Here is a 16,363-nt window from a genome sequence, read left to right on the forward strand (position 1 = left end):
AAATGTTTATTAGGACAGCAAACAACATACATAGCCACAAGTGCGCCTAGACAACAGACACATGATAAATGCAACCCTATACAACAGTCTTGGATTATATTTAATAGAAGGCAAAATACACCAGCAATACAAGCTATACATGCAGTCGATATCCTAAAATAATAATAATAATAATAATAATAATAATAATAATAATAATAATAATAATAATAATAATAATAATAATAATAATAATAATAATAATAATAATAATAATAATAATAATAATTATTATTATTATTATTATTATTATTATTATTATTATTATACGTTTATATTTTGAATCAAATATTTAAAAAAAACGTACAACGTATTTTCTCAATTTCACCACTTCGCTCTTTTGAGGATACCCATGACCTTGATCTTTGAAGATAATGTGCTCTCAGGTACTTACACGTTAAAAATTAAATTAATTCCAATTAGGCCTACAACTAACAATTACCCTAAAAGGTGCATTTTGTGTACTACATTAGCGCAAATTAATAAGAACATTTTGTTAGGGGGCTTAGCCGCCTCTAGTTAGGTCTATGTGTATACAGTGTACGTAGCCCACACTTCATTGTATTAAATAATGAGACACGATTCAGTAATTTAGTTTTCTCATAAAATTTATGACCGTTTTTTAGAGTTCACGGGTACTAGTTGGCTACCTTGTACGCTTGCTTGAGATGCAACAAAGGGGCTGTACCTGGCGCGAGGCTAGTGACGTACCAACCTGTGGCCAATGACTGAAGTCCCGCTAAGTAACGTGACCTTTATGTAACTGCGATGCGTCTCTTGCTGTGTCTGTACCCTTGTGCATAACAACGGCAATCACTTGAGCTAGTGAAGTGGTGCGAGAAAGGAATGGGAGATGTGAGTGTTAACAAAAAGCATTGAAGCTATGCAACAATGAGAAACAAAAGAAAATAAATGTTTATTGTTGTTTTGTGACGAACAAGGATGTAGTGTTGTAGTGTGTAAAAGTGACAAATCTAATAAATAGTAAGCATGGCAGATGTAGCAAAAGATGCATTTTTAAATAGAAACTATGGACTTGCAGCTGAAATGTATGAGCGGTGTCTGAAAGATAGGGGCCACCAATCTTTCGATATTTATTTTGGTTACGGTGATTCGTTAGCCAAATCGGGGAGAATTCGTGAAGCGTTAGACGTGTATTCCCAGTGTTACCGCGTTGGAAATGTGCCCCATGACAGATTAAAACATCTTGCGAGTGCATTGTTGGAAATTGTGGGTGGTGATTCAACTGTAAGTCAACAAAAACAACAGATGGATAATAATAATGTTATGTGTTGTTTGATTTGTGAAGGTGTTCTTCTGCAACCGGTGACAACTGTTTGTGGACACACTTTTTGTCGCAGGTGTCTGTTAAGTGATACTTCAAAGGCTTGTAGGAGGTGTGGACAAAGGTTCACCGGTTCGAACCTCGAAAACATCGAAACCAACATTCTAATTAAAAGTTTAGTTGAAAAATGGTGGAGTGGTGAACTTGAAGCAGCCAAAATCAGGGAGGAAGCAAGCGGTTTACTTGAAAGAAATGAATTAGAAGCGGCTCTGGCTAAATTCAATGAAGCTGCACTTTATGGTGAGTACAGCTCATTAATATTTTATTATTTCAGAAAATATTTTTGCAAACTTTTAAAGAGATTATTTTAAAGCTTTATACAATTATATATTCTTAAGAGCACGATAGTTCAATGGTAGTTCGTCTCTGGTGCGGTTCGCTCCAAGCTGTCAGTTTGTGGTGATCGTGATTGTCTATGTGCAATTTTATAATTTTCATTACATCATCCATATCTTATAATCTACAGAGCAAATCCCAGTTCCGTATCCCTACCGGTAGCTATTTTTAGAGGAACTGTGTGATTTTTAAGATTTCTTATGATTGTTCGAGGGTCTTGACATGCAGAGTTGATAAATAAGTTTACAAGTCGAAATACGATAAAAAGAAACATTTTAGTTTTGAATATTACTGAAATAGTTGATCTGGAAAGGGACAAGAAATCCGGACAGGGATGTTTGAGGTTTGGACAAAGGTTCACCGTACAAGAGAAATGCATTATTTAAGTGCATTAATCAACCAAATAAAGCACAATATCTTTTGACAGTTGTTACGAGTTTGTGATGTGCTTCAATACATTGTTATACTTTTCAGTATATGTATTTTTCACCAGTTTGATATAGATCGATAAAAAAGAAGAAAAAATCGATGATGTAACCTACAGCAGAAATCTGCATAGGTATATTCAGCGACATAGATTAAATAACCTCCATACCAAAATTTAATTTTGAAGGAAATAGAACAAAATTTTAAAATTAACAAGTATACGTATGCACGAGGACAAGAAATGATTTTTATTAGCCCTAGTTGCAGTGTAATATTTGGTATTTCCGGATTTGGGGAGTGGATTTGAGCCCTTGAATGTCTCCTTTGAATACGTGTCTTGTAAAGAAGCTTTGAAACTAATGCATGCAAGCAAATCTAACATCACTGAAGATGAGGTCCCTTTTGGCTAAGTGGATAGTATGCGCCTTCGGCTTGGGAGTCCACGGTTCGATTTCCGGTGGGAGCTCATATGCCTTGGGTTCCGCCTTAAGCTGCAGACCCACGTCGTATATAGCATAGCAGCTTGAGTGACGCTTTAAACTGAATCTATTTAATGCAGACAGATGCATTTCGTTCACAGAATACTTTTTAATTTGCCGAATATTTATAAAAAAAATTAACGAGGCATGTCCTTGGTTTTTGTGACACTGGATTCCATTTCCAGATTTCAGTTTCATCTCAGTTCGGCATTGATATGAAGCAGTTTGACTTAAAATGTAAACAGACAGCGAGTCAGGGAAAGTGGCAGTACCATCGTACCATCTATTAACCAGTAAAAAATCTAGTAAAGTAAGTAAATTTGAAATATTTTAAACATATATAGACTTCGATTTTAATATTTTAGGTAATAGTCGAACTAATCTATTGAAAAGTACTTAATGTGATAATAATGTGCCTGGATTGCTACGCTATGCCTTTTTAAAAAGATGGAACACAAATTCTCGTAAACAACACGAAACCCCACAATTACCAAAAAATAAATACATACATAGAAAATAAATTATCAAACAGTATCGCTACACTCAGAGTGAAAAATATTTTCTTTAATAAATTAATGTATAAATAAGTAAAAATTTCAATCCCAGTCGTATAATTCTAATCTTTTGTTCGAGGGAACATGTGTATTTCTATTGATGGAGCACAATTTTTGAGTTAGCAGTCATAAGATAAATTTGAATTCATTTTCGGAACATGTTCGTAGGTGAGGGACTGTTCATTGTAGACTATCTTGTAGATTTACATCCAGGCTCTATAAGAAGTGAATATACACAACTAATGTGGTGTCTGAGCCAAAGGTATGTTTGTGGGAAAGTAAAAACGATAATCATTTAACCACGTTAATAATTTTCCTCTGAAGCAACCCGGTAAGCACTAAGCAAATTATAATTCAATTGATTACATGTAGCGTGGATTTTACATCCTCCACACACATAAATAGTTGTTCAAGATGAATTTCTGTTTGAGCTTAAACCTCCATTTAATTCTATTGAAATAAGCATGTCCAAGTGAAAAGTTAACATTATTTAAACTTAGGCGATTTCTTTTCAGTGGTTTACGGTAATCGCAAGTACCGATATGGAGTAAAATAAAATAATTATTTTGAACCTTGGTTATCGTTTCTCCTACAAGATTTGTCTTTTGTTTTCGTGAGTTCAGTAGCAAATATAATCGGACATATAATTTAATAAATAACAGTTAGCAACCTACTTTTGCTTCCCATACAAGGATAATAATAAAGAGGAGCAAGTGACGTTTACTTGAGTGTATGTGTCTTGTGATACTGCAATCGGATATTAACAGTTACATAACTGCTCTTATGGTGTGAAGACGAGATACTTAAAACAAGTCACTGAGGAATCGAGGAACAAAGAGGACGACTGATAAATGCAAAAGAAAGTTTTTTTTTTTCTTTAGCTTTACTTTACAGGTCACAGCCAGTAAGGTAAACAAAGTTAGTAATAATTAGAAATGAATTATGATAAGGAATTGGTGGGAAATGGCTAGATGTTATTTACCACTAATATCATCCGCTAAGATTAAACCAGAGTATCCTCGAACCTGAAGTTATATAGGTGTTATATGTGTTAACTACAGCTTCTATACCCAGACTGATCAAGCGTCTGATATCTGATGTTGCTGCTGTATTATAAATATAGGGTGTTCCGAGAACCTGGAGACTTTTTAAGAATATTTTCGAAATTGTCGTCCGTGGTGCACCCTCGGAAAATATGTGAAACATGCTTCAACCCCATCCCCGCCATTGTCTTACGGAGGAAATCTTCCCTCTGGTTTTTGAAAAGAAGTGAATGATCTCAGCTGTGTTGTTAATTTGTCATTCAGTCGTTTGGTCATGGCGAGTGAAGACCGTAGGTTCCTTAGAATGGTTAACAAGACAGTGTGGCCAGTCAATGTGGCAACCCTGTCCACATCCAACTATTGAAGAATTTCGGCCAAAGCGACTTGTCGCCCTCTTTCGAGGGAGGTACGGGAAGACATCGACAGCAGCGCTAGGAAGGTCACACTTGAAATAGAAAAACTCTAGTCACACACAAATACTTCTTATTCCGTACTCAAATGTATCTGTACCTAATTAAACATGAAACATAGAGAAATCCATGATGTTTCTACATTTTTGGTACACAATGTAGTGTAGTATTTCAGTTATCGAAGTTTGAAATTAGATAAAATAGATTCATGTAAACATAAGCGGAGCTATGGGGGGCATTGCTCCTCCAACTTTTTGACAAAATAAAAAAAATAAAAATGCCTCCTATAAGATCCATCAAATCTCATTTGTATTTACCGTGCCCCCCAACAGACAGAAGGTCTGCCCCTCCAGGAGGCAATTCCTAACTCCGCCCATGCATGTAACCTATTATGGCGATAGGAATGCATTTGGCGAAGCTTTGAGTTGCTAATATGCATCTTGTAGTACAGTGCATTTGTTACGCGTACACTAAACTTAACTTTATACTTACGGAGGATTGTGGCTTGACTAGATTTGAGTGAGTTCATTTGACTAACTCTGTTTGATTTCTGGTAAGTCCCAATACCATTATTTGTGATTTTCCGTACCCGCGGTGGGTGCTTGGTAGCTGCTCTAGCACTATTTGCCCTTTACGATGTTAGTTTACAACTGAAAGTTGTGTGTCAACGCGGGAATCGAACACAGAATCACTAATATTTATTAAGATTTAACAAAAAAATATATTGTACGTATGAGGTTAAACTGATGTCAATCAACAATACACTAGGTTTTGTATAGACTCATACTTCAAGTAAACTTCACAAATATTTTTTTGAGGTTTAAACAAGCAAACAAACAAAAAGACTTTTAATCTCTGGGTGGGAAGCACATTAATTTAAACAACTAACCTTTGCGTATAGTTCCATGCATGCGATATCGATAACCACTTTTCTGTATATCCTTTTATGTCAGGTTACCAACATTTCTTGGCTATTATGTAGGCCTAGGTTGCATAGAAGCTAGGGAATGCTATAGATTTTAAAATGGGATTATGGATAATCACCGTTAGAGCCACTGTTACCCGTGAAGCTTTTAACGGATTGACTACGTTAACGAGCTCGGCCCAGGTAATTAGTGTAGCTGTCTATTAAAAAGGAACAACAACAAAAACGCTTTCGTTCAAGAGTTATTGTGTGGACTAACAGACGAATGTACTAACATTACAATCTAAGGGAGACGGCAGGTAGCAATATCCTAATAATTAGGTCAGAGTTGGCTGGTTTAAACCGCTGTTTTTTTTTTTAAACTTTTAAACCAAAGAAAAAAAAAACGAAAAATGCTTTAAATCGTGTGAACTTCATGGTGATGTTTCCACATATCAAAAGATCTGCATTAGTTTTATCTCCTTTTCACCTTTTAACCAAGGCGTCCAATGTTCAATTCTCGGTCGAACCACAATCCTTCTTTCAAGTGTAAACCAAGCAGCGGTTCAGATGTCACTTTAAACAAACATAATCTTCTTGATAACCTCGGTATTACATAAGAATGTTAATCCCAGGGTTGGCAAAAACCATGGTTTTTAATGAAAAAGAGTTTTTTTCTTTAAACTCTTTTTTTTTTTTTGGTTTAAATTTAATAATTTTAATTTATTTATATTACATATGGATAGAAATAAGTTTGTTTCGCCTTGGTGTTCTTATGCAACAACAAGGCTATGATAGAAGGGGTCACATAAACTTAAAGCGGAATCCAAACCGTTTCATCGGCTTACATCCAAGAGAAATTGTTCATTTTGGACATGAAACCGAGACTAATTGGTCACAAATGCGATGCATCTACCGACTCACTCACGAAGGACTCCTGAGTACTCCTTAATACTTCAGTTTTAGCGTACTGATTATGATACATTGACCGTAAAATTTTACATGCAAATACATTTAAAGTAATAACAGGATTTTCCCAATGGCTAGGGCGTAAAGATCATAAGCCGACTTGTTAATATAACTGTCAAGAGCCATTTCAAAAGGACAAAAAATAAAGTTACACAAGTAAACAGGGTTATATATAAATTATACAGGGTTATGTATAAATTGGGAAACTCCCGCCCTAGCCATTGGGAAAATCCTGTTATTACTTTAAATCAGGGTGGAAAAAAATCATGATTTTTTTAAAAAAAATCATTTTTGTTGATTTTTTTGATTTAAATCGATTTTTTTTGATTTAAATCAAATCTTTCTCCTCGTATAATACAAGTCGGGAACTGAAGAAAAAGCATTAGGAATTAGTATTAAATGCTAATTATGCCATTTAAGTGAAAGTATTGGGGTTGAATTTTGAATTATCCCCAATAGTTAACCTATATCAATTCCAAACAATGTTTCTTAACCCTTTTAAATTATGGCTCTTTTTAAAGGTAAATTATAGACTTTCAGTCAAGCAGCTACAGCATCATCCCTATTTATCTTAGAATCATGGTACATACATCACTCTCTTTAGAATAGAACAGCTTTTGAAACTGTAACATTCACATTTCCCTATCATGTCCATGAAGCGGGAAATTTTGAGAGTAATCGGCATTTTTTAAAACTTTTTTTTCTTTCTTTTGTTTTTAAATTTTGATCCCCTCTGGATTCCCCTGTGTTAACGCACAGATCTCGAAATCAACTGGGAAATACTACGGGGAATATTTGAAGCTTATATCTTGAGTAGTAAGGGTGAGGAAACTATTTAAGAATGAGCTAAGAACATTCCCATAATGCCCCAGATGACCCGGAGGTAATATAACAATTTCCTTAGACATCCCTATTTATCCTAGGATCAGGGTTGGCAAAAACCATGATTTTTATTGAAAAAAAAAAAAAAACAACAAAATACGTTTTTTTGTTTAAACCTTTTTTTTTGTTTAAACCAGGTTTTTTTTGGTTTAAATAATTTGCTCTACGTACTTATACCACATATGGACAGAAATAAGTTTTTTTCGCCTTGGCACTATTATGCAACAACCGGATTATGCTAGAAGGGGTCGCATAAGCCCAAAGTGGAAACCAAACCACTTCTCGGCTTACATCCGAGAGCTGTTTGAACTCGGAACCGGGACTAATTGGCCACAAATGCGATACGTCTGCCGACTCACTCACGAAGGACTCCTGATAAAAATGCGTTGTAGTGATCTTTAGATACTTGTTAATGTAATTGTCAAGAGTCATTTGAGAAGGAAAAAAGATAATCAGTTGCACAAGTGAAACCATTATACAGAATGACATATGGACAATTTCAAAGTACTGCAGAGTACAGTAGAACTAATTTAGTCCAAGTTAGTTCACTACGACTTTTATCAGTCCAAATTTAAAAAAAAAAAAAATACAAGGACTTAATTTGCATATCAGCAAGAAAAGTGAATAAAGATACGAATTATCTGCGTCCACTTTGGCTCTGACCCATTTATACATAAATAGTTACAAAAGATACTTCTGATTTCAATAAATGCCTCTCGTGGGGTTTGTATAACCCCTCCCCCCAAGTACGGCATTTCAATGTATTTTATCAATAGTAAACATTATTAAAACGAAACACTATTTAGAATTTCTTTGATTGCAATTGCATAACAATGATAAACTATAAAGAAATCACAAAAGAAACATTCATAAACTTATATATTTTTTTAAAAAAAGTTGCTTTTGTAGTATAATCTCTTTGAGCAATGGATGGGGAATTTAGGTCTGAGTATAATACGAATAGTATACGGGAGTGAAACGAGATAACCCACAAATGTGTGTTCATCAAGCTTTTACGAACACTTATTTTACACTTTTACGAACATTTTTCGTTTTTTGGTTTAAACCAGCTGGTTTAAACCAGTCAACCTTGCCTAGGATCATGATTTGTACATTATTCTTTTCATAATAAAACAAATTTTCAAACGGTACCCTTCAAATGTTTCCGTCACGTATCTGGGCCGGGTTAATCACGAAAAAAGGAATTTTTGTTAAAAATCACGAAAAAAAGCTATTTTTGTTAAAAATATCCTTTTTTAAACATTTTTGCCCCTCTGGACCCCGCTGTTTCCACGCAGAAATCTGAAAACACCTGAAAATTACTAAGAGGTGCATTGGACGAGTGTGCAAAATTTGTCTTCTGAATGTAAAATGTAACCCGCCAAACAATAATTCGCATAACAAAAAATACCTTTTTAAATTTATGGCGTTATCACACACTATGCTTCAACGCAGAAAGGCGTGAAAGCATATGTAACGTGTTCCAAAATGCCTCCAGTCTTGAAGAAAACGATGTAAACAGCCTTGTTGGTACTTTTTTAATCGAATAATGAAAATTCTACCCTATTACCTAAAAATAGGTGATATAATTTAAAAGGTTACACATTAAAGAAAAAGTACAGCAATGTTTATCAAAATGACACTTTTTTTTTCCCACAAAATTTACTGATATTTGGCAGGGGCCTATTTTTAAAAACTCAAAACTAGCTTGCGACATGAAATACATAAATTTCGCCTAAAGTTATAAAATTTAAAAAAATGGAGAGGGGATAGGACCCCTCTAAATACACCCTATTATCTGGGAACAAACAAACAGGCACGTACAAAAAAGAATTTTCGTCTTAAATGTCGATGGTGATTTCCCCATTGGAATAGTTAACGATTTTAAAACCCAAACCCAATGTTACGAAAAGAAGAAAGCAGGATTGCTCCGTTACCTGTTCAAAACGGGATTTTCCCTAATCATCCTCTGCATGACACTTGTTTTCATACTTTACTGTACATTTGAGTCTCATTGTATTATGATTATTAACTTCCATAGTCGAAATAACAGAACAGAAACTGGATTTTACTTATTTTCACTTTAAATTAATTTATTTCTGAATTCGATTTAAATCAACGATTTTTATTAAAAAAATCAAGTGATTTAAATCTTGATTTAAATCGTGATTTAAATCAGACTGATTTAAATCAATCCACCCTGCTTTAAATGTATTTGCATGTAAAATTTTACGGTCATCGTATCATAATTAGTACGCTAAAACTGAAGTATTAAATTACAAATTTAGTATGTAGATATCATTCAATAAAATTAAAACAGAGTCCAATTCAAGCTAATGCTGGAAGATAGGTAAGCAGTCGATAAATTTTTGCCAATTTCTATCAATATATTAAAGCAACCTTTGCTTCTTTTTAAAACAACAGGCATTCAGGAAAGCAGAAATGAATATAGTAGGAGGTAACGGGAGAACCCTGAGAAAACTCACACACGGTGTTTGTTCACCACAAGGCTCACTTGGCGCGAGCTGGGATCGAACGAAGGCCCTCACGCACCAGAGGAGAACGATCTACCACTGAGCCACCGCGGCCCCGCTCTAAACAATTTTATTTCCGTATAAACACTGAATTTAAAGGGTTATGGAGAACGAAATGTGTAGTTTCTTTCTCTCTCTCTCTCTCTCTCTCTCTCTCTCTCTCTCTCTATATATATATATATATATATATATATATATATATATATATATATATATATATATATATATAATATCAATAAAAACATCCAGAGGAAATGCATACTCGTTTATTGTATTGAAATTCGTGTGAACGTTCACGACATACATTCTCCCACGCTCATAGTTACTGAATAAACAGCGTACTGAGTGAAAATAAACATATTTGCCGTACCACATAATAGTTACAACCTACTTATTATCGATATAACGTGAACATAATACATCAATATAACTAAAGTATCATAGAATTATAAACTAAAACAGCTTTGTTTATCGGCAGTAAAACTGTCAGAAGGTCATTAGGACCACGCGCGGAGTGTCAGTCAGTGTGTCAAAACTTGATCACCGTTACAAAGGGTTAGTCATTTGCTATTGTCAGTTAGGAGGCACAGGAAAACTGTCCCATTCTTGGCTTGAATAATGTCACCCGTCGATATAGTCCTTCAAGAAAAAAAACAAGAAGTTAGTTTTATTGGTGTACAAACTATAAAATTGATAACTATTATATAAAAAGGGTTGTGTAAAGACATTTTTAAAAGTGATGTTTTCGTGGGAAGAAATTTTCCGTGAGACGTAACAGAATTCGATAACTTTACTTAGAATTATATAAATTCATTTTATTCTGTGTAAACAACAGGTAGTTGTACGGTTTCAAGTTCGATTCTTGTGGATTATCTATTCTTATGCTCTGGTTTCACTCTAATCCACGTGTAATATAGCACAGGTACTAAAAAAAAGTGTAGTCAACTTTAATTTAACGTACGCATAATAACACGACAGCTATGCGTTAATTTGCATATTTCTACATTAAGGCGCAGAGGGCCACGGTGGCTCAGTGGTAGAGTTTACTTCTGTTGCATGGGATCCATGGTTCGATCCCAGCTCGCGCCAAGTGAACTTTGTGGGGAACAAACAGAGCGTGCGTGGGTTTTCTCAGGGTTCTCCCGTTTCCTCCCACTTTCCTCATTCAGGCATTTTATTCATTTCTTTAGCCTAGCCGGCATTAACCATGGGACGTAAAATTTAAAGATTTCATTTTATTTCATTAAGACGCAGCAGCACTTCCAAGACAATTGCATCACAAAGGGATAAGTTCTTAACGTGAGCTAAACTATTTTTTAAATTGAATTTACGAGAAACTGCGAACACAAAAGATTAAATTTAGAGAATATAAGGTTGCTAGATTTTTCAGTGAGAGAGAGAAAGAGGGAGAAAAGAAAGATTTATAGCAGTAAATACTATTCATATATCTATAGTTTCTAATATTGGAACATACTGATAAAACGTAATATTTACACATAAGATCTGTAACTCTTCGTTAAAGCATCTTCAATTTTAAAAGTCGTATATTATTATTATTATTATTATTATTATTATTATTATTATTATTATTATTATTATTATTATTATTATTATTATTAATATTATTAATATTATTATTATTATTATTATTATTATTATTATTATTATTAGTAGTAGTAGTAGTAGTAGTAGTAGTATTAGTAGTAGTAGTAGAAGAAGAAGAAGAAGAAGAAGAAGAAAAAGTATTTGCACTCCAAACGTTAGCGTACTTTCCGGTTTAGCTTTTTTTTTGGGGGGGGAATCTCCACCGATAAGATTTCACGTTTTCCGTTACTATAGCACTGTAAGACCTCCCTCGTGGCTAAACGGTTAGCGTACGAGTCTTTGGCGTGGGAGAACCGAGCTCGATTCCCGGCGGGAGCTCATCTGGTTCGGACTCACATTCAACTGTAGGTCCACGTCTCATATAGCCTCGCTGCGGAAGGGACGCTAAACTCAAATTCCAATCAAACAGTACTATATTATTGTTTAAAATTTATGCATACACATCTCAAAGTCAGGGGCCAATTACCCCCTCCCCATCTTCAGATGACGCCTGATTTTAAAGTATTATACACCATCTTTGTCTTCGTCTTTTCCCATCTATTTGCGGTCGTCATTTCTGTTTAATTTTATGTTTGTGTGTATTTAGTTGTCTTAGGAGGGATTGAATCGTTTAGACTCTTCTATAGGTGCACCACGGTATACTGAACTTGCTTTTCATATTAAGAAATGCAAAATAGCACTTTTTTTTCGCAGATTATTGTATTTGTATGTATTTTTGTCTAGGAATATGTATGCTCTGCGTAGAAAACGTGTACAAAAATCATCGCCGTGAAACAATGGAAAAATATTCAGAATTGGCACGTTTGTAGGTATCTATGTAGTATCAGACGTTCTGTTGTTTGGATTTTGTTACGTAACACCAAGCTTTAAGCAGCCCTCTTTGCCTCTCGTAAAAAAGCAACAAACTGGTTTTGCGTCTATTCTTGATCCTAACCTTCATTTTAAATTGCTAAAGTTGATTTTGAATCCATGAGGAGAATATGAAACCTCAATGTATTTTTTAAAGATATAATTGCAAGATTTTCTACTAAACACCATCACAGAAAGAAGTTATCTTTTGTTCTTTGCGCTGTTTAGTACTTTTTAATGTTGAAGAAAGTGTTAGAGAGTTCTTTATGTCATTGACCCTGGACAGAGAGAGATGCAAGCCTTGGAAGACCGGAAAACAGAACAGCGTTGCCAAGCCGTGTAAACAGAAAGTTTGTTTCATTACAATATGAGAAAGTACTGTAAACCGTTTGATGACAACACGTCGGTCGCGTTCCTATGAATACAATGTTGCTTTGTGTGAAAGGGAGACACTTACAAATACATTTTTTTAAAAAAATATTATTATTCTTTTAAGGAAGTATTCATTTTGTGAGGCCTAACTTCCGGTATTTTCGTAAAGCAGGGTTAATATCCTGAAGACGGATGTTATAATACTTTACTTCGAATATTTCGCCTTTCTCTCTTGTTAGAGGTTATCCACATATTAAAAGAGAAAGGTACTTAGTGTTAAAAACCGCAAGCTACAGGTTGTTGATCCCAATGTGAAATTTTCACCAAATCATCCTAACAAGCCACAAACTTTCTCATGAAACAGCAATGAAAATATGACAAAACAAAGTATACGAAATGAATTTTAACGAATTTTTATTTTAATGCCACGTTAACATATTTCAATTAACACATTTTTAAATTAAAAAAAAAAAAAAAAACTAACAGAATTCCCATTCTTTGCATATGGTTCATTTTGGATATAAAGGGCAAATCAACTTATGGACCCCAAAAACTATGAATTCGACACTAATATCGGTCATTTTCAATTATTTTTACGTTACCATCCCCCATTAGGAGTACTAATGGGGGCTGAAGTTTGGATTTAAACGGTATCGGAAGTGTCACTGTTCATCTCAGCGACCTCGAAAACTATGGATTCAACAGTAATATCGGTCATTTTCGATGATTTTTACATATATTCTCCTCCCATCCCCAAAGTTGCGGCGCTGAATTTGGATTTAAATGGCATTGGAAGTGTCACTGTTCATCTCAGCGTCCCGAAAACTATGGATTCGGCACTGGTATCGGTCATTTTTGATTATATATATATATATATATATATATATATATATATATATATATATATATATATATATATATATATATACAGTGAAACCTCTCAATAGCGGACACCAATGGGACATGAAGTTTTGTCCGTTACTGAGAGGTGTCCGTTATAGAGAGGTTACAGAAGTTTAATTTCTCATAACGGTAATTGTATGCTATAATATATAGTAAATACATTTTGTATTAGCGTAAATACGTAAAATTCAATATGAAAATACTCTTATTTAGTACACATTTGAATTACTGGAAGGGATGAAGGAGAAATTCATTTCTGTTAAATCATATTATTGCTGGGCAATGTTTAACAAAAAAGGCATGCTTTTTCCTCTACAACGGTAATAAAACTCATTAGCATTAAAAATCCTCAGTACGATTGCAGAAGAAACATGTGTTTGTGTGTGTGTGTGTGTGTTTGTGTACTGGCGCGGCATCTTCGTTGACAGAATGGATGAAAAGGCAAGCTATTAGGGGTGCATATGTTTATTGACCCAGGCCCAATCACAAAGAATATCCTTTTAGAGAAAATGAAAAACGAAGGCGAGAAAATTCCAACCCACACTTGTTCCAGTATCATGAGTAAAAGAAAAAGGTTTCTTTTCCGAAAAAGTAAGAGAGGAAACATTGCTCGTTGAAAATGTTATTGTAAAACAAACAATGTTTGTTTTGTTATCTATGAAACTGTCGGTAAAGATGCAAGATCCAGACGAAAAGGATTAAATTTGTTAAGGAAGGGAAGATCTTTCGCATAGAATTCCTGGCCTTACCGTGCATGGGTGTTATTGCTTATTCAACATTTCTAGAATTTACTCCAGAAAGCAGTTTATTGCGGGAAAAAAATGCAAGTTCAGCTGTTCTGTTTGATGGTTCACTCATGAGAGATACACTTATGGAGAAAAGACTGTAATATACCGCAGAACCGAGAACAATTCCTGTCCGTTATGAAGAGGTTATTGAAACGTTTGGGGAAAAAAGGACTGTCCGCGTCCGTATCTGCGAGTGTCCGTAAAAGGGAGGGTTTTATTCCGTAAGAGAACATATATTTTTGCCGGGACAAAAAAATCTGTCCGTATTATAGAGGTGTCCGTTATTGAGAGGTGTCCGTTAAGGGAGGTTTCACTGTATATCTATATATATAAAAGAGAACGTACAAAATTTTGTCCGCTCATCACGCTAATACGGCTGAACCAATTTCTTTCATTTTTGGGGGGTTATTAGGATTTGGACCCTAGATGGTTTTTATCATATCACTTTAATTTTTAATTACCAGTGTCTTGAGATAATTGACCATTCAAGTGTCCATAACGTACAAATCCTTTGTTATTAGTTCATCATAGGTAAAAATAAACGTATTTATATGCAACCCGCATGACCGTGTCACTCGGCGGGTTAACATAAATGACAGGCGATATACAGCGGAAAATAGCTTGAATCTTCTGTTTAAAATTTTTTAATTGATTTGCTTATTTTTACAGACACTTTTACAATATGCCAGCACCGGGATGACCGCAGCGAAGCGGGGCGGGTTAACATAAATGACAGGCGATATAATGTTAAGATTTACTGCAATCTTCTATGGTTTTTATCATATCACTTGAAAGCGAAAAAGTAAAAATTATCTAAGTAACAAAGTTTATTGCGTTCCGGGGTGACCGCAGCGAAGCGGGGTGAACGCTGCTAGTATATATATATATATATATATATATATATATATATATATATATATATATATATATATATATATATATATATCCCTCCTCCTCCCTCAAAGTGAAATGATAAAAACCATCCCGGACTCGAACTTCATCTATGTTGAAAATTTGATCGAGATCGGCCTGGCGGTTCAAGAAAGGCACAAACATAGTGACTTTCATTTTTCATTTATATAGAAGATGAAATAAAATCGAATAGAAATTTTAAAATCATGGAAATCAATATAGAGTCTTGGAACTTCGGAAGTGTTCGATAATCCTATATAGGCCTATATATATATATATATATATATATATATATATATATATATATATATATATATATATATATATATATATATATATATATAGTATAATTATTAAAATGAAATTAAATCTTTAAGTATAATGTCCATGGATTATGTCCTTTAGGCTAAGGGATACGATGATTAAAGCAAGTGAATGATGATGGATGAATTGGTGAAATGAGAATGTGAAAGGAAACGGGAGTACCCAGAAAAAACCCACGGACACGATGTTGTCCACCACATACTTACTTAATAGGGGATCGGATCAGGGACCCTACGCACCAGAGGCAAGCTCTCCATTACTGAGCCACCGTACCACCTAAAATTGCCATTATTAGGCAATCGTAGGTTGGTAAATGCTTTATTTGCATATCTCCCTTACGAAAAAGTTAAAACCCCGAGGCCCCCCTTGCGTACGCCATTGGTGTTGATGTTAGTGCCTTCACAGTCTCAAAAAATCGACCAATATCATTGATAGTATAGCATATTGGCATTCTCTCTCTTACATACTGCAGTCCTTTCTCCCAGAGTTGCGATATGTGTGAAATCACGAGCCTTTAATATGAAAATTCAGCAAATATGTATATGTTTTTTTGCAGATCTAAATCTATACACATACACAAACGTATAATAGACTTAATTTTAAAATGGTAATAAATTTGTCTTCTAAATAAGCAAATAACTTTCTTTAATAATGATGATAAACATTGCATTTTCCTTTACTGCAATATG

The 16,363-nt window shown here is 34.5% G+C and overlaps 1 protein-coding gene across 1 annotated transcript in view; it reads left to right on the plus strand.

The window, feature by feature from the left end:
• The first annotated feature begins 742 nt into the window (after positions 1-742).
• Positions 743-16,363, plus strand: part of LOC145662375 (LON peptidase N-terminal domain and RING finger protein 3) — a 68,032-nt gene continuing 52,411 nt past the window's right edge. The window contains exon 1 of the mRNA XM_081727891.1: positions 743-1,624. Within this exon, the coding sequence (XP_081584017.1) occupies positions 1,030-1,624 (595 nt within the window). The 5' untranslated portion in view covers positions 743-1,029. The remainder of the gene's footprint in view (positions 1,625-16,363) is intronic.

Source organism: Thermobia domestica, chromosome 10, assembly GCF_964235325.1.
Source record: "Thermobia domestica chromosome 10, izTheDome1.hap1.1, whole genome shotgun sequence".
NCBI lineage: Eukaryota > Metazoa > Arthropoda > Insecta > Zygentoma > Lepismatidae > Thermobia > Thermobia domestica.